A 23,967-nucleotide genomic window follows, 5' to 3' on the forward strand; every position below is an offset into this window, starting at 1 on the left:
TTTTATAGATGCTTCTTCATCAAAACTTAAAAAGTTAAAAGTTTACCTGCATTAACATAGTTTGTTGCATTATCCGTTACAACTTGCACCACATTTTCTTCCCCCACTTCATGTATGACTTCCTTAGTAGCCTTACTTAAGTATGTGGCATTTTTTCACATGTGACGAAGCATCAGTGAACTTCAAGAACACGGCAGATCTTGTAAATAATGAAAAATAATTATCAAATATTGTTGACCAATCAACAAATCAAAATATAATCTATTCAATGTATTTAGGGAAGTAGAATGATCAATTACCTTAATAGGTAACAAGAAAAATTACAAGTGTCCTATTCCTCGTATCTGTCTAACCATTTGTGATGAAGGTGCAACCCTTTTGTCTCCAAGAGTGTCAGTGGTCCTCTAGCTCAACTTTCATATCATTTACCATTTCTAACAAGAAGGGCCCACTTAACTTAGCATCAACAGGGCTTTAAACCCTGCCCCACACATATTTACTACATCTATCACGCCTTGCCAATAAGGAGACCTGTCACAAATAGATTATGATTAAACAAAGTAGAATTAAACTTCAAACTATAAATTTTAACTTAAAGTAATCAAATAAAAAAGAATTTACTTGGCTGCAATAAATGGAATGTTGCAAAAGTTGAAAATTTATTTTCTTGTAGCATCATGAACTTCCTTAACCTATGCTCTTAGGTGAGGGTTGGGCTCCAAGAGTACTATGGCACAAAATAATTATCCAACTTGGATTTTCAGACTTTAGGGCCAAGGCTAATGGTGCCACTAAGAGGAGCAGATGCAAAAGTAGTAGCACTAGTAGAAGCACTAGGACAAAAGGGATGCGGAATAACTTTCTCCAACATAGTCTGTGACTGTGGATGTGGATGAATGAGAGCCAATAGCACATAACTCTTCCAGTTGCCTCTTCCTAGTCCCCTTATCTTGTGCACGTGTTTCTAACAGACATGATAGAAATGTGTTTTCTATATGGTTCAATATCATTGCCAAGCATGCCGACAATATGGTATTTAAATCTATTCATGTCACTATGATTAATTTCTTTAAAAAAACACTTTGTTTGATTTTTTGTCTACTAGGAAAGTCTTCAGTATATTTATATGCTTCATCCTTTGGAGGCATTGGGCAAAATTAATGTTTACAAAATGTGAAGGCTTCTGCAATAAGACATATTTTGAACAAATTAATATTTGGTATTGGATTTCATAAAGCTATTAACTAATAGAAAAATCAGCAAACTCTACATTTTTTTGGAAAAATTGTAAATACATGTTTACAAGTCTTTCTTAAAAGGCCTAGGGTTTTCTATTGTTCGACTTCTCTTATTGAAGTATGCATTATATATTTTAGTAGGAGACATTCAAGACTTGGAAAGTTAAACTAAAAAATATTAACCAAAAAAAGGAAAATCCACAAATATACAAAAAACTAACAAAATTTACAAACTTTAACACTGTCTTTCAAATGAGTTGAGCAGTCTTGGAACAACTGCTATGGACTCCTTGATGCTCTCAATGCAAACCTATGGACTCCCCAATGTGATTTGTGGACTCCTCGATGTTCTTTTTCTTTTGCTGGTTGCAAATCTATGGCTTTTGTTTGTCTTCCTTTCTTCTTCTGACAAGAAGCAAATAAGATAGCTTTTAAGGCAACAATATAAAAATATGCAAAGAAACATGGGAAAATGTAAGTGTCTTTTTTGGTTTCTAGCTAGGCAGATGCCTGCTGTCACACGCAGGTCATATGGCTATTGGACTAGACGAGTCATGGCATGGCCTGCTAACCTTGTTGGTCATGCGGGTCATGGCTCATGACCTGCCAAGTTGTGGCGACACAAACTCCACTGCTGTAACTTGCCTAAACTCGCATGAATTGCCATGAATTTTGGAACACTGGTTTCAAGGCATGTATTACTTGCAAGTTCAATTAATTGTAACTCCCAAATGTACTGGGTATTGTTATTTTAGATAATAGGGGTTATTTAATGAATTTGGTTGTCATTATATTGTAAAAATCTGGAGTATTCAAATTGGTAGAAAACCCTGGATTTTTCAGCTGTGCAGTTCTCATGCAGTTTCAGGTTTGAGATGGAAAAATTATTATTATAGTATCTTTTATTTGCTACTTTATATTGTCATATCAAACGTTGCAAATATACCACATTTATTCATCAAAACAAACAGAAACAAGATGAAAAATTTGAATTCAGAAGAATCTGCTTGAAGAGGGTTCTTACAATCATTCTTTATCCAAATTTGATCTCAGAACCTCTTATTTAAAATTTTCCTATTTCATTTGTTGATCTGCTAATTCTGCTTTGATTTACTCAGATCTGACTATTACAATAATAGATAAGTTGTCTATTATTAGTTAATGGTTATCTATTGTAAATATCTAGTTAGCTTTAGTTAGCTTTCACTTTTTTAGCTTTATCTGTTAGAATAGAATATTTCTATTCTTTTTGATAGTTTCCTAAGGAAACATCGCTTTATTCTTTTGTATAAATTGACCTCTTGGTCTCTGTTAATAACAAGCAAGTATTTTACCAATTACTTCTATAATACTGACTACCTATTGTCAATCTCCACACATAGACTTACCTATTTGATTTTGCTTTTCTCTAATTTCTTACTTTCTCAAATTTTGTTCTTATACTTACACAATAATGTGCTTTTCCTTTTTTATATCTTCATTTCTTTTTGGGGAAAGTCACATCTTTTCACTAATTTCATATCATTCTCGAGCGATGCATTCTCTCCCAAATGGATCACTGATGTTGGTGCCAGATATAATTTAATTACTCTCTCTACTTTTTCTGGTTTTTAATCCAAATTCCTAAATTTGCTGATGCCCCAAATAATTTGGTCTTCCTCCTTATATCTCTTCATTTGATGGGGACACAACTCTTCATTGCCATTCCTTGACCTTTTATTGAACTTACTCAAATTGTAATTATATTATATGATATTATTTATTTTGAGCAAAACAGTTTGCCACTGACATTGGAAGTTCTCTCTATAAACTTCAATCTTCCATTATTTGAGTGGCTATTCTGTCACAATCTTTAATTTTATGGCTTTTGTTTGAAGGCTAGACTCTCTCATTTTTTTGCCTTTGCATTCAGATTCATCTCTCTTGACTGTTTTGTTCCTTATGTGGCTCATTGCAGTTAGCTTAATGTAGATAATTTTCTTGATTGCTTCATTAATTCTGATGTAGATAGTTTTCTTGATTGCTTCATTGGTCCTCTTTATGCCTATGGGCTGCGATTGCCTTAAAATATTCTTACAACACATTTCAAGATAGTTCACCATCATCCCTGGTTGATCAGGTGAGTGAGTGTGTACTCTCAGTGTTGTACATTTTCTCTTTCTGCCTGGTGGTAGTGTTGCCATTCCTTGAGCTATTCTTTCTCACAGTATATGGGTTAGAATTATGCTTTTATCAATCCCTTGAAATGCACCAATGTAATTACCATTGACCCCTTTCTTATTGCAAACAAACAGCAAAACGTATCCACAATATGAAGGCATGACTAGAATTTTTTTAAAGTGCAAACTAATTTTCTCTTTCTGCCTGGTGGTAGTGTTGCCATTCCTTGAGCTATTCTTTCTCACAGTATATGGGTTAGAATTATGCTTTTATCAATCCCTTGAAATGCACCAATGTAATTACCATTGACCCCTTTCTTATTGCAAACAAACAGCAAAACATATCCACAATATGAAGGCATGACTAGAATTTTTTTAAAGTGCAAACTAACTCTTATAATTTTATTTATCTTCAACATCCAGTTGTGTCAGCCAATGGTTCAGTGACTAAGTAAATTTCAATCTCTTATGCACGCATAAGTTTCTCCCTTCGATTTTGTTGGTCAGTTTATGTGCTATATGTGCAAGAACATTGACTATATAGAATTTCTTATTGGCTTGGCTGTTTGTTAGTTTTATGTAAATTTACTGGTGTTAATGGCATTGGTAGTTTCTTTGTAAAATATAATCTGGAAATGTTTTATGTAGTATTTCAATTCTCAGATATTCTCTTTCTTTATTCCTGTGTTACCCGGGTCATGTTTCTGTCAAGAAGTTGGGAATGGCTGGTTCTATTGTAGTTTCAGTTGCATTTATATTTAAAGTTTGGATTCAATTTTATGGTGTCAAAGGCCTGATTAAAGTCTACTTTTGCAGTGTGCTCTTATCAAGCTTGCTTGAAAACAAATTTGAGGAAATCAATTCCAAGCAGGTGTTAACAGAGGAATATGAACTTGTTCAACAAGCTCTGTTTACTGATTCAGATGATCAGAGCGGATGGTTTTATCATTTATGGCTGCTTGGTCAAACGGTTTCACAAAATGGTCCAAGATTAGTGGCAACTTGGCCTTCTAATGGTTCAGAACTGGTTATAGAATTGCAGGAGCAGTCCCATATACATGTAGGTTTTGATAATCCCTATTGCACAGATCAGTTTGTTTTTTCAGAAGGGATTCCTTTAATTCTTCATTTCAGTGAGCCAGTAAGTGGGGTAAACACTTCTACCATTAGAATAAATTCACTGCTTGCTGAAAGTGAACTTCTGCTCTGGAAACCACTTTCTGCCAATGGGTTACATGCAAAAACATGGGTTGCAATTTTGAGACTCACACCAGATTTAAATAAAAATACAACTTATACTGTTGAAGTTAATGTAGACTCTCTTGGAATAGTCTCCTCAAATGGGTGCAATCTTGCAAGTTCAATGGTACTGAATTTTCGATTAGATGGACAACTGGCAACAGCCAACAACATGGTACGGGAATTGGAGACTGTTGGACTTGCTTGGGAAGGCAACATCTTTTCTCCTGTGGACATCAGTCAGGATAAATTCCCCATGTCCCAATTTTGCCAGGATATTCATGATCCTGAAAGATCATGGCAAAATGAAACATTGGAGAGGGAAATTAAGGCGTTCAGGGAGCTTCTTGAAATTGAGATGGATTCGTAAGATTTTCTGCTTACTTTTCTGCTATTGTAGTTTCACGTCCCAATTTTCTTATTTCTGGATATTTAAATGGAGTTGGGGGTTGGTAAAATGGATGTTATTCTAACTTCACTGTCTTTAATCTGTTCTTTCTGAAAAGTGACTTCTGCTTATGTTTTAATCATTTTTAATGTGTTTATGTGTTATATTTGCAGTAAGTGGGCAAAGCTTACACTTGCAAGGTTGTTGATGGCTCGGGACACACTGTCGAGTGGTTCAATATTAGGAAATATAAGAATGCACACAGATGAAGTTTTTCAGTTGTTTAGCGAATTAATTGAGATTGACCCCTCACATGCAAACTATTACAAGGACCAGTCCAGCATGATTCTCTTTGATCAGGTAAATTGATTTACCTTTCATCTATTTCTGAAATTCATAAAATATTGTTGCTGTGTGAGCTTTTAGAGCTTTAAAAAAGCTTCCCCTCAACTTGAATGGAGATTCAATTTCTCATGGATTCAGGGATTTATCATCCCTAAAAAGTCTGCTTTTATCATATGGACGTTTTACAAATTTCAAACTTCATTAACTGCATACTTTGGAGAGAGAATCAAGTATCATATAAACCAAAACAGCAACACCATTTTTCTCTGATATTTGGCATTTATCAGGAAGTATATTTTGATCTTAGTAGTGTAAAATGACAACACTTGTGATTTCGATAAAAATTAAGAGACAAAATTTCAATTTTTGAAATGGAAGGTGCTATATGCTTTGGAACATGTCATGATGATTAACCTTAGTTTATTTGAAGTCTTTTTTACACTAATTCCCTAGTTTTCTATTGAAGTCTTTTTTACACTAATTCCCTAGTTTTCTATCTCCAGTAAATATCTTTGCCTTGTTTGATTTCTGCTTGGTCTACCAATAACATCTTTCCATGACGGAAGTGTTTTAATCCAATCTCTTTCTATTATTCTTCATTTATGTGTTTTACTCTAAAGGCAAAGGTTGTTCTTTAGTGAACTATATTTTGCAAGGATGAACTTTTGGGTCCTTTTTAGCAATATTGCTTACTCCCATTCATCTTCAACCAAATTTATAAAATTGGAATTACGAAATCACATGTTTTAAGATTCAAAATTGGGTATTTTGCTAGTGTAGAATCACCATCTATGAAAAGGGAGATGAGAAAGTGGTGCAAAACAAAGAACTACAATATTTTTCTCTCAATAATCTAATTGCTGGATAGCCAACAAGTGGAATGAAAAAAGAATAACATCAAAATCTCCGCTCAAGATTATCATCTCTTTATTCATAGAGGTTAACATGGCATTTAGTTGGTTCCCTTTTATTTCCATCTAATGATCACTGGGGTCATAATGTTGAAAAGAAAAAGCACTAAATTTGTGGAGAAATCAGTAAGTCTATAATGTTGCTAGTTCCATCTAGATCCCACCTGCTGCACATTAATAGCTAATGGAGAGCATAGAATCGACAATCTTCTAGAGGCTCCACGCACATCTACAAGCCCTTTCCATCTATGCCATCCTTTTGAAAGAGAATCTCTTAGAAAGAGTTTGGTTTCTTGAATCAAAATAATTGCCTCACAAATATCAAGTTCCATTTATTTAAGCACACAATATCCCATGAGAGAATCTTTATGGCTTCCCAGTAGGGGTTTCACCCTTCTAGGTCTTAGATTGATGTATATGCCAATTTTTTGTTGAGTACCATTCAAAATTCCCTTGTTGGCAATATCGTTTCTGTTGGACAAATTGCCAATGTCAGAAGAATAAGATTTATAGCAGTGATGGCATCATTATTATTGTCAAGTGTGATTATTAATTAATTGGTTAAGAAGAGGATAAGGCAGTGATGATATTTGCAAAACATTAATAAAAAGTGATTTAGATTATTGAGGAGGTTTGGTCAACATAGAACTGGATGAAGTCAGTCTCCGTCAAAGATTTAAAATTAATCTGTCATGCTCCTATGCAGCTACAACAGTGATCATGGTTAGCAACTTTTGATAAATATAAAACTGCAATTTGTATTAAAAACATATATTAATATTAGCAAAGAAGAATTTGGCTATGTGAAAGATGGGGCATTTGTTAACAAAGGATGCGGCCACTATTAGATGCAGCACCTGGGACTTGTTTAAACGACCTTTTAAAAATAATTACCAGCAGTGATTAGAAAGTTTAAAAAAGCCAAGAGGAGAATTCTTCAAAGGTGCATCTATTTTAAATAACACCTCTCTTAGCAAAAGTCACCCTTTCTCAATTGAAGAACGAAGATGTAAAATGAAATATGATTTACAACGAAAAGTTGTGTTGTGTGTGAAAGATAAATAAATAAAGCAAACATACCAACAGATAAAGGGCAATTCCTAAGGACATTGGTTGCAGATTTAATGTAGGAATTGTGGAGAATATTAGAGAAGAGTTTAAGGGGAAAATATACAGATTGTATGAGTAGATTGTGAGAAGTTTTATGGAAGATTTGTAATCAGCATAATAGCAGATTGGAGAAAAGAATAATAGAATTTATTTTATAAGAGAAATCAATATTGAGTTTGGTGCCTCATACTGGTGAAGTTGGTGTTTCATATTGGTGAGGTTGGTGCCTGCAACTTGGAGAAATAAGAGTTTCTTAGGGATTTGTACCATACAAAATTTGTTGAAAGAAGATTAATAAAAGCCATATGTTTTGATATTGTTTTCTCCTGCAAGGTTTTACACATAAATTGTGTTGCTCATCATTTGATTTTTCATATGTACTGATTTTGATTAAATTGTGAAGTAATTAAGTATTAAAGGTTAAAGACTATTTTTATATTGATTCACACATCCACATCTCCACATACCCATCTCCCCACTCCTCAATATAATCCTGTGCTCACCACTTTCTTGTTTTTCTTCCTCTTTTGCTTTGAGCTCCACAATTTGCCTTGAATTTTTTTTTTTTTTTGGGGAAAATTATAAAATTTCCTTAGAAATGAATTCCACCTCATCTTCTTAAGAGCTTTTTAGGTTTGTTTCCATATCTATGTAACAAACGAATTTTCATAACAAAATAAAGCCGATCTAGAAAGAGTTTTCCTCAACAAATTCTTGAACAAATATTCTGAATTCCTTTTCATGGGACATTAATTGCTTTTAACTACCAACATTTAACTGAAATAACTATATCAATGATCAACTGATGCAATGATCAGTTGTAATAACTATAATAACAATTAACTGAAATAACTGTAACAATGATCAACTGTAATAATTATAATAACGATTAACTGAAATAACTGTAACAATGATTAACTGTAATAACTATAATAACGATTAACTAAAATAACTTAACAATGATCAACTGTAATAACTGATATAACGATTTACTATTTTTCCATACATATAAGTAAAGTAAATGCTTAACATGAAAAGAAGAACATACAAGTAATATCCGGTGAGTCTTTAGTTGGTTGTGCAAGCCTCGGCTTTCGGTAAGAGGAGAAGCATTTACTTAGGCTTAACCTCCCAACCTCGGACCATACTTATCCCCACGCAATCTATTGAATTAGAAAGGCCCTCCCTACCTCGGAATCTGGGTTGGGATACTTTTAGTCCAGCCGCTTGAGCATTCTGGTGTTTAGAATGTCTGCACAATTATGAATGGACATGTTTGAATAACTGGCTCCATTGACATCAAGTGATCATAGATGGCAAACATGCTTTAAAACAACTTTGGCCAAGGTTTTCTGATGGGTTCATTGACCCGATCACCACCGCTCGACTTGACAACAAGGGAACAATAATATGGACGAGCATGCGCTATTAAATGAAATTAATTTAGATTTATTATATCATATCTGACTTTTATTTCTATGTCATTGTAGATTCCATCTCACCTCTTCACCTTTTCCATGGCTGTAAAGCTAGTGAGTCCTAGGTGCTCGGATCTCAGAGCAGTCGGCTCTGTCCATTGATTTTCAACTGATTCATGAATGTTATATGTTTCCAGCTTATCACAATCTATGATTTGAAGAATGTGTTCTTTAAGACTTGCAGAAAAATATCATTTGATTCTGATTTCTAGTGGCATAAATAAATCGTGATTTTATAACATGGTTACTTGGCTTTTATTTATCATAAATACCACCTTCTTAAAGGTTCTAATCGTTGATACCTAAGTATGCTGAATATAAACTGCAGCTCACTACTATGGAAATCAAAATGTAGTAACAATTGGTAATGAAATTTATAACAATACTTGGAATATGATTGACCACATAACTTGGAAAAGATGGGAGCCTTGCTAGACGTTAATGTTTCAACTCTTCCTTGAAATGACCTCCAGGCGTAAACTTTGTGTGAACTATAATCATGTCTTCAGCAAAGAAAGGAGTAATACAATGCAGTGTGTGAAAGAGGTTGGCAATGTTCATAAACGCAGAAGTATCGGACGAAAATCTGTAGAGGTATCGGGTGATAAAAGAATGAAGCTTGTTTGAAAAAAAAAGGGGAATGATAAGGAAGTCGAGTGTTTGAACAAGGAAGTCGGGTGATGGAAAAATTAAATGAATATCTACCGCCTCTCTCGACTACATAATATAAAGAGATCATATGTCTCTTTGGCTTCCAAGAAGCCGTAACATAAAAAGAAGTGTCTTGGCTCTTAGACGCCAAATAAATATGCCAAGTGTTCAATCGATTTCAAGCAAGAAAATGAATAAAAAGATAGAAAAAGATTTGAAGGTTATAAATAAAAAATAATTATGGTTTATATCTATCTATATGCACGTAGATATACTTATGAGGTGGCATCATTACATTATAAAGAAAATAATATTATGGTGTCACTTTATTCTTATATCTATGTGTAGGTACATGGGTATATATTATAATGATGTGGAGAAAAGGTCAATCAAAAACCTTTGAGGTATTATTATTTTTAATTAAGTTAATTTACGTTTTAAATTATTTATTTAATAGCTCATGCAAGTCCTTCAATTGTATCCTGAAGTTCAAGTCGCTAGGTCCTTACCAAGGCAATTTAAGGTCATACCTGTCAACCTGATGATTGGACTAAGCTAGTATCCCATTCCGTTGATCCCGTTTAGCAATGCTTCCCCGCTTCATCTTCTTCTGCAATCACTTGTGCAATATTTCCATGATAATAACAAGTTCCATAATAATTTTCATATTAACATTTAATATAGATAAAGAATTTAATTATTAATCATATTTCCAAAATCAAGCAACTGCTAAACATCACATGACAAATAATGGATAACGACCATCTCTATTAAACAACGGATATAAATAACTACCTACTTCACATGATTATGAAAGAAAAATTTGTTCAGTCTAATGGGTATGATTAAATTTAAAATTAGGTCAAAATTTGGGATGTAACAATCTACATCTTTTAGAGTGCTCAAGCTATCTTCTTCCAAGACTTTATCCACATTTGGACCATCTAAAGTAATGGGTGTATTTGGGCAATATAATTTTTTATTTTCAAGCATTATTAAAGAGTCCATGTGTCCCTCATTTTAAGGTAGAAATTTAATAATAATTAAATAATGGAAAAATAATAAAATAATGATAATAAAATCATATATTATAATTAGTATTAAAATATAAAGAATGAAGTAATAATAAAATATTACTATTATTTGTATAAAAAATAATTAAACGAAATACTAAAAATACAATAACAATAATATGTTATAATCTATTATCAATAAAATAAGATAAATAATAATAAAATTTCAATGAATGAATAAATAAATCCAATTAACTACAAGAGACAATGTTGTAGAAAAGTATGTTACCTTTCTAAATAGGACTTAATAATAAATTATAATAAACATGTAAAATAAATAAGTAAATACAAAATAATATAAATTAACTAAATCTAATGAAAGGTCAAAAGATATGTAATAAAAAACACGTGACTCCTTCAAAATAAGATATAAGAGCGAGGATAGTTCATGAAAAAGAATAGAAGAAAAAAAGAGAAGTTAAAAAGGATTAATAGAAGAGGAAAGGAATGTGAAAAAAATAAGGAAGTGAATTTTTCAAAAGGCAATAATGATGAAAGGATGTGACTCTTTCAAAGGGTTGTAATTATGAAGGGTTGTGACTTTTCAAATGGATTGGAATTATGAAGGGTTGTGAGCTTTTGCGTGGATTATGATTATATTTATGTATGTTATATATTATATGAATATGTTCAAAAGGTATTTGTATATGTATAACCTATTCATTATTCTCTTGCTATAGTCCTGTGTAATGTCCTCTTCTCCATGCTAGGCCTTACTGGCGCCTTGTTGGTCTATCTCCCCATCCAGATAGGCTAACGACATTGATCGTAAGGATGCCAGCTAGTCACAGGAGTTTATTTGGTTTCGTTGGGGAAATATTAAAGTGGAGGATCTTTTCTATAGTTAAGTCAATTTATTTTATAAAGTGGATTTATAAAGTTACTTTATGACTTAAAGTCATTTTATCACTGAAGTAACTTAAGTGATTAGAAGACGAAAATGAATTTTATCCCACATTGCCTAATTGTTTGCAATTCCCCTCATATTGAGGTTATAAAAGCAATGAGCTCCTTGGGATTATCACCATGAAATATAACATTATTTAAAAAAACAAGGTTGCTTGAATGTGACTAGATATTCTCAAGGACGAAACCCCTTGAGACAAGATGAGGAGTTGGACGTAGCGCTAAGCTCTCATTGGAGTCTTTTTTCATTATAGAAGTGAAGGACAATGTGAGACGTTATTGTGGTATGGGTTCCGCTTCCAAGGAGTAAGTGCATTTACGTTTAGTAACAATTGTGAAGTCGGATAGTAATAGGTTGTTAGCAGAATCTGTCTTCAGCATTCGGGCTCAGCCGATTGACAGTATAGCCATAAGAGCTAACGTACATGAGGGCATCAAGCATAACAACTAGACAAGGCGTGGCGTTCAAGGCACCTTAGCAATCCTCCTCATCGAGAAGGGAAGCTGGGAATATCACACGCATGGAAGAAGAGTGTGCAATTAACACCCCCATACCGTGAGTGGCAGTCTACCCATGGGCAGAGTTTGACATCAATAGTAGAGTGCAGGAATACTGGTAGAGTGTATGTAGTAGATTTTTTCAAGAGTTACAACAGTCATCTCGTGTGTTGGCAATCATTACAGCGATATGATCCTCCACACCAAATAAGTGTTCTCCTGTACGTACACCGCACGACATGGTTTCTTAGAAAGCCAACTCCTATCTTTGACAACAATGGTATTGGAGCTGGTACCTTCAAAATGTATGTCCTTTGAAGAGTTCGTAAATGTGATCAGTCCAGAATGCAAAACACCCGTGGTTATCCCAAGTTCCATTCTTATTTCGTTTTTGTGATTTTAAATCAATGTTTTAATGATTCGAACCACAAATAAGAATATATGATCTCGTTCAGTAATTATCCTTGCATATTCGTTAGCAAACAGATAGTGGAACTAGGTCTAATGTAATTGAATTTCAGTACTACTTCCTTGCAAGTTTTCACATTATATAAAATTTCCGTAGCCATATTTGCTTCTTTTCTGGAGTCAGATTACTACAGTGATATCAAATCCAGAAGACCTGCCAACTTGTGGGTAAGTTATTAAGTTGTAGGCTGGTTTAAACAAGAAAAATGTTAGATAGGCATGAATAGGAAACCATACAATTTTAGTCACATTTGACCTGAACAGGTAGGATCTTCAGATCAGATTGATGTTGAGGACAGTTATACAGTTGATGAGGAGCTAACTTTTGGGACAAGCATACAAGTTGAATAGGTACTGATCATTCAGCTGGCACATGATGGGAATGAATAGGAACGAGAAGCGAGGGAAACCTTGTGGGCTATTAGAGATGGACAAAATAATATCGCTACTGCACTTTAGTAGCTTACAGGTGTTATGCAACAACTAGCTCTGACTCACAGGAGAGCACTGAGTCATGACAATGGAGGTGGTAGTGTGGCAAGATCACCTTGTGTTGTTAGGCCTCCCACACAACAACATTGCCAGACCATTGATGTCCGTTTTTAATGCCGAGGAAGAGGTAGCCCAACCCGTGGCACCAGGCTTACTTCCGGATAATATTATGACTATGTATGATGAATGGGATCTATTCCTTGATCAGATTAAACAAAATTTGACCTTTGTTCAATACATGAATCAAAAAAGGGAGATAGAGAGACCACACTAGGACAGGAGGCCTAGGGCACCAAATAGGGACTTGAAGCACACCATGAACAAATTATCTCTCCCCACTTTTGATGGCAGCAGTAAGACATCCACTAGAGCTTGGATTCACAAGCTAGGCACCTGCCTGACACTTAAGTCCATGTCGGAGACAAAAGCCATTAGATTCGCCACAATGCATTTAGAGGGAGTAGCACATGATTGGTGGCATCATGGGGTTGGTCACCTAGGATCATGGTTTCATTACATCTTAGGAGATTTTCAGCTCTAAGCTACTTACCTGTTTTGACAGGAAGGACACAGGGATTTGGCGCAGTTGCGACAGGGTGGATCTCTTGATGACTTCATTGATGAGTTTCAGCGGATCTCGGTGATGGTTCTAGATATGACAAAACAATGTAAGGTAATGTTGTTCACTAAGGGCTTGCAGGATAGATTTAGAGGTTTGGTCAAGGTCCTTAAACCAAACACCTTGGATTATGCTATTAAGATTGCACATGATCTATACTCACCTTCTTCGATACTACAGCCTCCTAAGAAACCTTATAAGGGGTCTACGTCATTCCAAAAGAACAAGAATCAACATAGGACTTCCCCTCCTAGATTGGACTTTGAGACATTGAACAAACTTAGGAGGAAGAAGCTATGCTTCATTTGTAGGGAGCCATGTACATCGGATCACAAATGCCTTGGCAAAGGTAAAATACATTATGTCAAGGTTTTGTCGGAAGAGGAGGATGAGCGGTAGTGGGGCAGCGATGTTGATGACAGGGATGAGGAAGAAAGTGAGGAGCAACCTCCTAAAGAGAGGAAGAAGGAATCATAGCTTCCCTTTCTAGTGATCCCATGGGTGACCCTTTTCGCTTGAAGGATGTAGTTAGAGGGCAGCGTATTGTGTGCCTTTTAGATACAGGTGCATCGCACAACTTCATAAGCACGCACTAGGTTTCAAAGAGAAAGTTACAAGTTGATGACATACCCGAGTTCAAAGTTAGAGTGGCAGGAGGCAATAGATTGAGGTGCATAGGGAAAGTGCCAGGACTTTCAATTGACTTTGATGACTTTCTTCTAGAGGCAGAGGCAGATTTTTATGTTGTTGATTTGGATGTATTAGACGCCATGTTGGGAAGACAGTGGTTGCAGACTATTGGCAGGTACACAGTTGATCATGATAAGATGCAACTAGAATTCTTATAGGCTGGTTGGCAGGTGATTCTCAAGGCCATGCCAGAGAGTGAACTTAGGTTGATTTCAGCTCATAGGATGGAGGCTATCACGAGGCATGATGACATGGAGTGGGCAGCACAATGTTTCATTTCCTCTAAGGCTACATTAGGTTCAGGACAACAGCTTCATGTTGACATTTAGCCAGTGCTTGGTAAGCACAAGAGGGTTTTCAAGGACATACCCCCGGGTATTCCCCTAGATAGAGGGTTTGAGCATATCATTGAGTTAGAGGAGGGCGCCAAACCCGTCAGTACCACTTCATCATCCCAGGCACTATAAAGAGGAAATAGAAAGGACGATTAAGGAACTCTTGGATATGAGACACATCAAACCTAGCTCCAATCCCTTTGCTTCTTCGGTAGTTTTGGTGAAGAAGAAAGATGACACTCTGTGCATGTGTATTGATTACCATGCTCTCAACAAGAAGACTATTAAGAATAGGTACCCTATTCCTTGCATTGATGAGTTACTAGATGAATTACATGGGGCAATCTATTTGTAATGACTCGTTTCAGGGCCATTAGATTTTTAAATCTTAGTTGCCTATATATTTTATGTTTTTCTTCTTGATGACCCCCTTACCAACGTTTTTATCCCCCTTTTATATATTTCAATGGTAAGAGTTATGTCTTTTTATAATATAATAGTTATATTAATAATATAAGTATATTAACATACATTATATTAACATATATTATATTAGCAATTATACATAACATATATTATATGTATAGTGATATCATTCTTAATAATATTAGTGATATAAATATTATTTATTTATATCATTATATATATATATATATATATAAAATTTATATTTAATAGTATATTATTTAATATCTAATTAGTATATACATATAATTATATAGTAGTATTTATATTATGATCTTTAATAATTTATATTTTCATATTAATATTATTATATTATTCACATATATATTATTTATTTGTTTGTATCTTAATAATTGTTAAATATTATTTTAGTGGGGTTATCATAGTCCTACCCTCTTGAATTTGCTTGTCCTCAAGCAATTGATTTGATCATCGTTAATTCATAGTTTGGATTTATTCTCTTTCTTGCATATGTGTTAGACACTTGCAAAGTAAACATGTTAGTATATAATAGCATGTACAAGAACATATGAATGAAGACACAAAGTAGACACTTAATGCATGAAGATGCGATGCAAACACAAGGTAGACACACAAATGCATGAAGACACGATGCAAACACAAGATAGACATATGAATGCATGAAGACATGAAGAAGACACAGAGCAGACATATTAATGCATGAAGACACGATGTAGACACATAGTACACATGTTATAATCCTGTTTACAATTTGAAATAAGAAAAAGGTAAGGAAATGTTTAACCACTCTGATCGTGAATGTCGTGCTCCTTTCTCCTATCTTGAAAAAAAGTTGGATTGAAGATGCATATTTTTTCTATAGCTAGTACTATAATGGGGTGTATAATTTCATAGTGGATGGTAGATTTATTGTGGCTTTGAGTTTGGACACGCTCAACTTGGGGCTCCCTCAGACCTTAGTCCATATTGGGATTCATTTTGCTCCAATGCGACCGATTTACTCCTCCCCCTGTGTACACTCTCTACCCACTAGGAACATGTTTAATTTTGACGTGGATGGTAGATTTGTTGCGGCTTTAGGTTTGGGCACGCTCAGCTTGGGGCTTCCTCATATCTTTAATCCATATTGGGTTTCTTGTGCCCCAACGGACCGATTTACTCCTCCCCCTATCCACACTCCCTATCCACTACATAGCTAACACAATAGTTCTTATGGATTCAACCACGAATTGCTAGTAATATTATTCACACATCTTTACTTAATACAATTCAACATAATAATATTAGATCCTTCAAATACATTATAGATTAAATGTATACTTTGAATATATAATATGTATTTGATCTACTATTTACATATTCCAATATATACCCCTCAAACATATTATTTCCTTATCAAATATTTGGCTATGATTAAGAAATTCATATGCAAATAATGAGGAACCTATAACCAATTCGCAATCTATATTTTCTTAAATTTCATATCCACATGGGAATTTAAAAAAAATAAAAAATACTTACCTCCAACTTCCTTTTGACTTCTTCAATCCGTATGTAACAATGAATGTGGAGTGTCTCGTACGGGATATAAGGCAATGGACATTTCGTAATTTAATATGTGACACACTTTATTTACGTGGTGGTATATGTAGTCCAATTATATTTTGTTTATTTGATGTCCACTAGTGGGATCCATTTACATATTTTCTCTTGCCTGTCTTCTCTCCAATATCGACATTGTCTCTTTAACCCTACATGTAATCCATGTACAATATATTTCCCAAAGTTCTCCAACGCATACTATTCGCTATTTCCAAATTTGGTTGACGAGATATTGCTCTCTAATTCCATGCTAATCCATAATGGTGTTCGACAATTCTATAATGGGTCTACTGCCAATTAAACTTCCTTGTGCCCATTTGTAATCTTCCGTCTAGGACATTACTTTTATAATCCAAAACCTTCGGTGTCTTTCTTTAATTTTCCCACTGATGTTCCTTTTGGACAAGGATATTTTTCTGGATACCAAGCATTCTAGAGGATTTGTATTCCCTTTTTTCCATCCTTGTATGTTTTTCCCAGCATTTATTGCATGACTTATATGTTGTCCCCACTGCCTTGTTTCATGCTTTTATCACTATTATTAGACGATCTGATCATTTATACTTTCGTGCAGGCAAATGGAAAGATCAGCATATGATCTATTTGGATCTGAACATCCTCCTACATGATAATATTTTGATGCATATTGTCTATATTGAGGACATAACACTCTAGGGTAACAAAAAGATCCCATTTATTGTATTCCATATATTTGTGGCCATGCGCTGACTGTAGCTATCATTGTGCTCAATTTGTAGCATTAACAAGGGATTTTTAGTTTATATCCGATAACTCCCATATATTAAAGAGACAACAATATGAATTGTTGATGCTACAAACACGGTTGATACCAGTAGTAATAGCTAATGCTACAACAATGGTCTTGAAGAGTAATGTTTTGGTGTCTGTGTTGAATCTCATTTCTAACTTTGATTACTGACTCCACTTTCGTTGGTTGATCTCCTTGTGTATCGTTTTTCCTCCTTCAGCCTCCTCTGTTAGCGATATTCTCTTGTTGCACATTAGATGACTTCCTGACACAAAGAAGCATATCATGCCCAATTCAGTACCTGTCATATCATGTATAATTTATGGTACACAGCTTCTGCAAATCTACACGTAGCTGATTGTAGAGGACGTGTTAAGCCACCTCTTCTGCTTTTTAAACACAATATGTTGCATAACAAAATGTCAGGCAATGTCGTATTTCATATATTCTCTATTGTTTCTATTATTTTGCTGCCAGTGCATAGTCTTTCTTGTCTTTTTCAGGTAAATGAATGGGATAGACTAAACCGTCTTTGTTAGTTTTCCTCACATTGAGCTTCCTATCCGACTTTCAATTCTTTGTATGCGGATTTGCACCAACACTAACAACCCGAGTCATCGCCTACTACAGATCTTGGAGGTGGCAATTTTTTTTAACGAGTCCTGGCCCTTGATTTATATATTCCTTCCTGAGTTTTACTCTCTCAACTTCAGTCCTCTTAAGTGGTTATTGGACTTTCTCTCCAGCAGAGTATGTCATTTTGTTATTCAAGCATATAAAACTTTCTTCTTTGCTTATTCACCGATGCTCCAAGGTCTTCAATCTAAAGTTGTGGCTTCTTATATTTCTCTTTTGTTTATTGTGAAATCGCTGTCCAAATTAAAGTGTGGACTTTGTAAGATTCTTTATAACCCAGTCACTGCTTTGTTGTTAATAAATTCGTTGTGTGATTATATATGATCAATTCTGGCTTCTGCTTCAATGGTGATGTTATCCTTTAACTCATCTGTTCTTTCACCGAGGAAGAGCAGATTTATTATTTCATTGAGTGGGTTGAATCGTGTAACATAGATGTTGCAATTGAAGGCGGTTGGAAATATGGAACTTGTGTTGTGAGCTCTCCGAGATTACGATTTGTAATACCTTTAATTTGTAGTTTTGATATTATAAAATCCATTCATTTGGGTGCTTGTGGCATTGTTCTACTCCAATTTGTCTGACTAAAATTCAGGAATGATTCAATTTAACCGTTCAGGCTGGCAGGATACCAGCTCTGATACCAATTGTAATGACCCGTTTCAGGGCCATTAGATTTTTAAATCTTAACTGCCTATATATTTTATGTTCTTCTTCTTGATGATCCCCTTACCAACGTTTTTATCCCCTTTTTATATATTTCAATGGTAAGAGTCGTGCCTTTCTATAATATAATAGTTATATTAATAATAAGTATATTAACATATATTATATTAGCAATTATCCATAACATATATTATATGTATAGTGATATCATTCTTAATAGTATTAGTGATATAAATATTATTTACATAGTAACACGGGGACGCATCCCCCCCCTTTTTGCCCGACGTCTCGGAGACATAAATACTCCAGAGACTTGGGGACTTTGTCTCCTCGTCCCCAGTGGCGCCACCAGATTCGACCACCTCCGCCGAGGATGAGGGACATCCTGATATTCACTATTTGCAGATTCGACTATTTATGTTTAATGTTCGATGTTCCAATTCAATGCAATGTTCAAGTATTCACTCTTTTATATCTTTATTTCCTATATTGCAGTACATATTTTCATAACTAGCATTTTTAAGTACCATATGCATAGATATATTCACCCCTCTTGTCCTCCACCGTCCCCCCATCGTCCCCAAATTAAGGCCCCTCTGTCCCTCCATCCCGAAAACTTGTCCCCTCATCGCGCTGTCCCGCCGTCCTCAAGGCGGTGTAACTATGATTATATATATATATATATATATATATATATATATATATATATATATATATATATATATATATAGATCTATATCTATTTATAATTAATATTTAATAGTATATTATTTAATATCTAATTACTATATACATATAATTATATAGTACTTATATTATGATCTTTAATAATTTATATTTTCATATTAATATTATTATATTATTCACATATATATTATTTATTTTTTTGTATCTTAATAATTTTTAAATATTATTTTAATGGGGTTATCACACTATTTCTCAAAGATAGATCTTAGATCTGGGTACCATCAGATACGGGTTTGTGAGGAGGATGTGCATAAGACTAAGTTTCTGATGTCACTATGGACACTATGAGTTCTTGGATGCGCTGATCGCATTTCAGTCATGTATGAACCATATTTTTAAAAAATAATTGTGCAAGAGCGTGTTGGTATTTTTTGATGATATCCTGATTTTTAGTAGAACTTGAGAGGAGCATTTGCAACACCTAGATGAGGTACTCAGCATTATGGAGGAGCACACATTGTTTGCGATGGAATCAAAGTGTGAGTTCGGATTGATTGAGATTCTTTACCTTGGACGCATAATTGGTGCAGATGGGGTGAAGGTACACCAGGAAAAGATACAAGCGCTCACCTTCGAGGAGCGCATCAGATTTGAGGGGCTTCCTCTGTCTTTGCTCTTATTATAGGAGATTCGCTAGAGGCTTCTCTTAGACAACAACTCCCCTCACAGATCTCACACGGAAAAGGGGCATTTAGGTGGACGAATGATGCAGAGGTGACCTTTGATAAGCTCAAGAAGGTGATGTGCACATGCCTGGTTTTGGCACTTCTTGACTTCTCTTGCCCTTTTGTCTTAGAGTGTGATGCTTCAAGGAGCAGAATTGGTGCAATTCTGATGCAAGATAGGCATCCAATAGCTCATGAGAATCGGAAGCTCAAGGACAGTGAGAGATTGTACTCCACCTATGACAAGGAAATACTAGCTATTATGCACGCTTTAGCCAAGTTTAGACAGTACCTGGTGGGTGGCAAATTCACGGTTGATTGACCACAACAACTTGCGATATTTCTTAGAACAAAAGGATCTCAATGAAAGGCAGCAATAGTGGGTCAGCAAAGTTCAGGCCTATGATTTTGACATCGAGTATGTTAAGGGTAGGAACAATATAGTTGCCGATGCACTTTCCAGGAGACCTTTAGTGGTTGAGTGTTGTGCCATTTTAGAGATATCAACAGATTGGAAGTCCCACTTATTGGTTGAGTATTCTAAGAATACTCAAGCTTGTCAGATCATGGATGAGTAGCTCCGAGACAACAAGTACAAGGTAATCGATGATGTGATTTTTTATAAGGATAGGATCTATCTTGCCATAGTCTAAGGTCAAGGGAAAAATTATGCAGACTCTTCATGATGTACCATCAGTCGGACACCTAGGTTTCTTCAAAACCTATAGGCAAGTTAGAGAAAGGTTTTCTTGGAAGAGACTCAAGGATGGTGTTCTTTAGCATGTCAGAGAATGTCAGACTTGTTAGCAGAACAAGTTGGAGCACGACTTCCTAGCCGAATTATTACAGCCTCTCCCTATTCCAGCACAGAGTGAGAGAGTATCTCCATGGATTTCATTACAGGATTGCGAAGAGTGTAGACAAAGATTCTATTTTTTGTGGTTGTGGACAGATTGACTAAGTTTGCTCATTTCTACGCTATAGCAGTGGATTGGTCAGCCTCTCAGGTAGTCGAGTTATTTTTTTGAGAGGTTTTTCATCTACATGGTCTACCTCAGACCATAGTAAGCGACAGAGATAGCAGATTTCTCAGCACTTTTTGGCAGGAATTATTTAGATTGGCAGGTACGGAGTTGGCACCCAACACGAGTTACCACCCACAAACAGATGGGTGGACTGAGATAATAAGCAAATGAGTGGAGGGTTATCTGCGAAACTATGTAGTGGGGCAACAAAGAGCTTGGGTTAAATGGTTATATTGAGGGGAGTACTACTACAACTCCTACCACATGTCCATCTAGATGACACCATTTTGGGCCCTCTGTGGTAGCGAACCTCTATCATTCATAGATCTAGCCTTACAGGACAGTAGAGCACCATTAGCTGGAGATTGGATACAGGATCAGTAGAACATCCTCCGATCTCTTTGGGAGAATATCCTATAGGCCCAGAACCAGCAAAAGATGTACATCGATCGCCATTAGACAAAGTAGAGTTTTGAGTTGGGCGACATGGTTTACCTTCGTCTACAACCTTATATGCAAAGTTCCTTGAAGAAAGGTGGATCCATGAAACTTTGACCTAGACTTTATGGTCCCTATCGCATTACTAGGAGGGTTGGAAAGGTTTCTTACGAGCTAGATTTGCCAGATGACAGTAGAATCCATAATGTTTTTCACGTATCTTGCCTCTAGAAGGTGATCGGTCTGCATGTAGCACCTTCCGTTGGATTATCCCCACTTGATGAAGAAGGGAAATTGGTTTTGGTTCCAGCTAAGGTGATTTGTAATATTCTGATCCGGATATTAACTGGTTTCTCTTTGAGCAATATAAATAGTAACAAAACTTGGCAGATAGTTTCCAACACAACCGATAACCAGTAGAAATTCCAATAGAAATTTTATCAACTTATCTCAAAAACAATATTCAAATTCAGATATAAACAAAAATGGAATACAATGCTATAATAAGACTAGAAGATTTTTCACATGAATATAACCGTTATTTCACAATAACATCCAAGGATCTTGAATAGATACCCAAGAATTACAAACTGATAATACGAAACCAGCAAACTCTTATAATATCTTCAACAATGTCATTGCCTTATACAACAACAATAGAACAACTAACAACTAAAACGTTATTGTATTATACAGCAGCAATATAATAACCAATACATAGAAACCAATCCTAAATACAAATTCAATAGTCAGATTGGAATGATAGGATAAGAACTTGTAAGTGCGAATGAAACACCTGAAGTGATGTTCCTTAGGACAATGGGTTTGCGTCCACTGTCTACTAGCACGAGGGGCTACGTCCTCCAACTAGCTGAAAGCTGAAGCTTTCCGAGACTCTCACAAGAGAGGAAATTTGAATTGAATAATAAAATTAAGCATGCTCGGCCATGAGTCTTTTTCCCCTTTTAATCACAAAACTGAGACTCTTTGACTTCCCTCTGGCCTTCGTCCTATTCTTGGTGACTCTTCAACTTCTCTCTGATAAACTGACTTATTCCTCCTTGTCCTCACGTGACCACATGGAATATTAATTTGACCTTTAATAATAAATCTCCAGCTTACATAGTCAAATTTAATATTGTAAATTCGTTCCTTCTTAATAATTCTAATGTCCCCAAAGAAGGGACATTACATGATTGAGATCAAGGAGAGGAAGCTGCATAACCGATCCATCAAGGAGTATTTGGTCCGCTAGAAAGATTTTCCATAAGAAGATGCCACTTGGGAGAGTGAATCAATCTTGTAGCATCTGATACTAAGATTGCTTGAGGGGAAGCAATCCTGGGAGGGGAGGACTGTAATGTCCCCTTCTTCGCGCTAGGCCTTATTGGTGCCTTGTTGGTCTATCTCCCCATCCAGATAGGCTAACAACATTGATGGTAAGGATGCTAGCCAATCAGAGGAGTTTATTTGGTTTCGTTGGGAAATATTTAAGTGGATGAGCTTTTCTATAGTTAATTCAATTTATTTTATAAAGTGGATTTATAAAGTTACTTTATGACTTAAAGTCATTTTATGACTAAAGTAACTTAAGTGACTAGAACCAACAGGAGGCTGAGGAGAACTAGATGGCCTATGAGGTTGCTCAGGTCATGCAAGAGTTGGAGAGAAAGAACAAGGACTAATCCACTGCCTATTCTTTTGTTTCTATCTGTGCCTTTTTTTGGCTTTTTGTCAAGGCTTTTGCCTTTGTCGGTTCTTGTTGTTTCTGTTCCTGGTCTTTTCTATGTTCTTTGTTTTTCGGTTGGGCCTTGTGCTTATTATCAGCCTTTGAACTTGAACTCTTTTGGCTGGGCTTTTCACGCTTATTTTCAGCCTTGTTAATGTTTTAACTCTTGGGTTTCAGGGTCCCTGTAAAACCTGTTTATCTAATCAAAAACTTAAGTGACTAGAACGTGAAAATGACTTTTATCCCACATTGCCTAGTTGTTTGAAATTCCCCTCATATCGAGGTTATAAAAGCAATGAGATCCTTGGGATTATCACCATGAAATATAACATTATTTAAAACAACAAGGTTGCTTGAATGTGACTGGATATTCTCAAGGATGAAACCCTGTGAGACAATTGAGGAGTTGGACATAGCCCCAGCTTCTCAGTGGAGTCTTTTTTCATTACAGAAGTGAAGGACAATGTGAGACGTCATTGTGGTATGGATTTCGCTTCCAAGGAGTAATTGCATTTACGTTTAGTAACACTTGTGAAGTCTGATAGTAATAGGTTTTTAGCAGAATCGGTCTTCAGCATTTGGGTTCAACTGATTGATAGTATAGCCATAAGAGCTAACATACTTGAGGGCATCAAGCATAACA

At 35.4% G+C, this 23,967-nt stretch overlaps 1 protein-coding gene across 5 annotated transcripts in view; it reads left to right on the forward strand.

Annotated features, from left to right (window-relative positions):
* Positions 1-23,967, forward strand: part of RGTA1 (RAB geranylgeranyl transferase alpha subunit 1) — a 72,751-nt gene that overhangs the window by 24,215 nt on the left and 24,569 nt on the right. For 4 of the 5 annotated variants that reach the window (XM_089799478.1, XM_089799479.1, XM_089799481.1 and 1 more), the window contains 2 exons: positions 4,214-5,002; positions 5,198-5,384. In XM_089799478.1, coding sequence (XP_089655604.1) covers positions 4,214-5,002; positions 5,198-5,384 — 976 coding nt within the window. The remainder of the gene's footprint in view (positions 1-4,213; positions 5,003-5,197; positions 5,385-23,967) is intronic. The other variant, XM_089799480.1, reaches the window with a different exon arrangement.

This window comes from Cupressus sempervirens, chromosome 9 (genome assembly GCF_028749045.1).
Source record: "Cupressus sempervirens isolate cs-2001-9-10 chromosome 9, ASM2874904v1, whole genome shotgun sequence".
Lineage (NCBI taxonomy): Eukaryota > Viridiplantae > Streptophyta > Pinopsida > Cupressales > Cupressaceae > Cupressus > Cupressus sempervirens.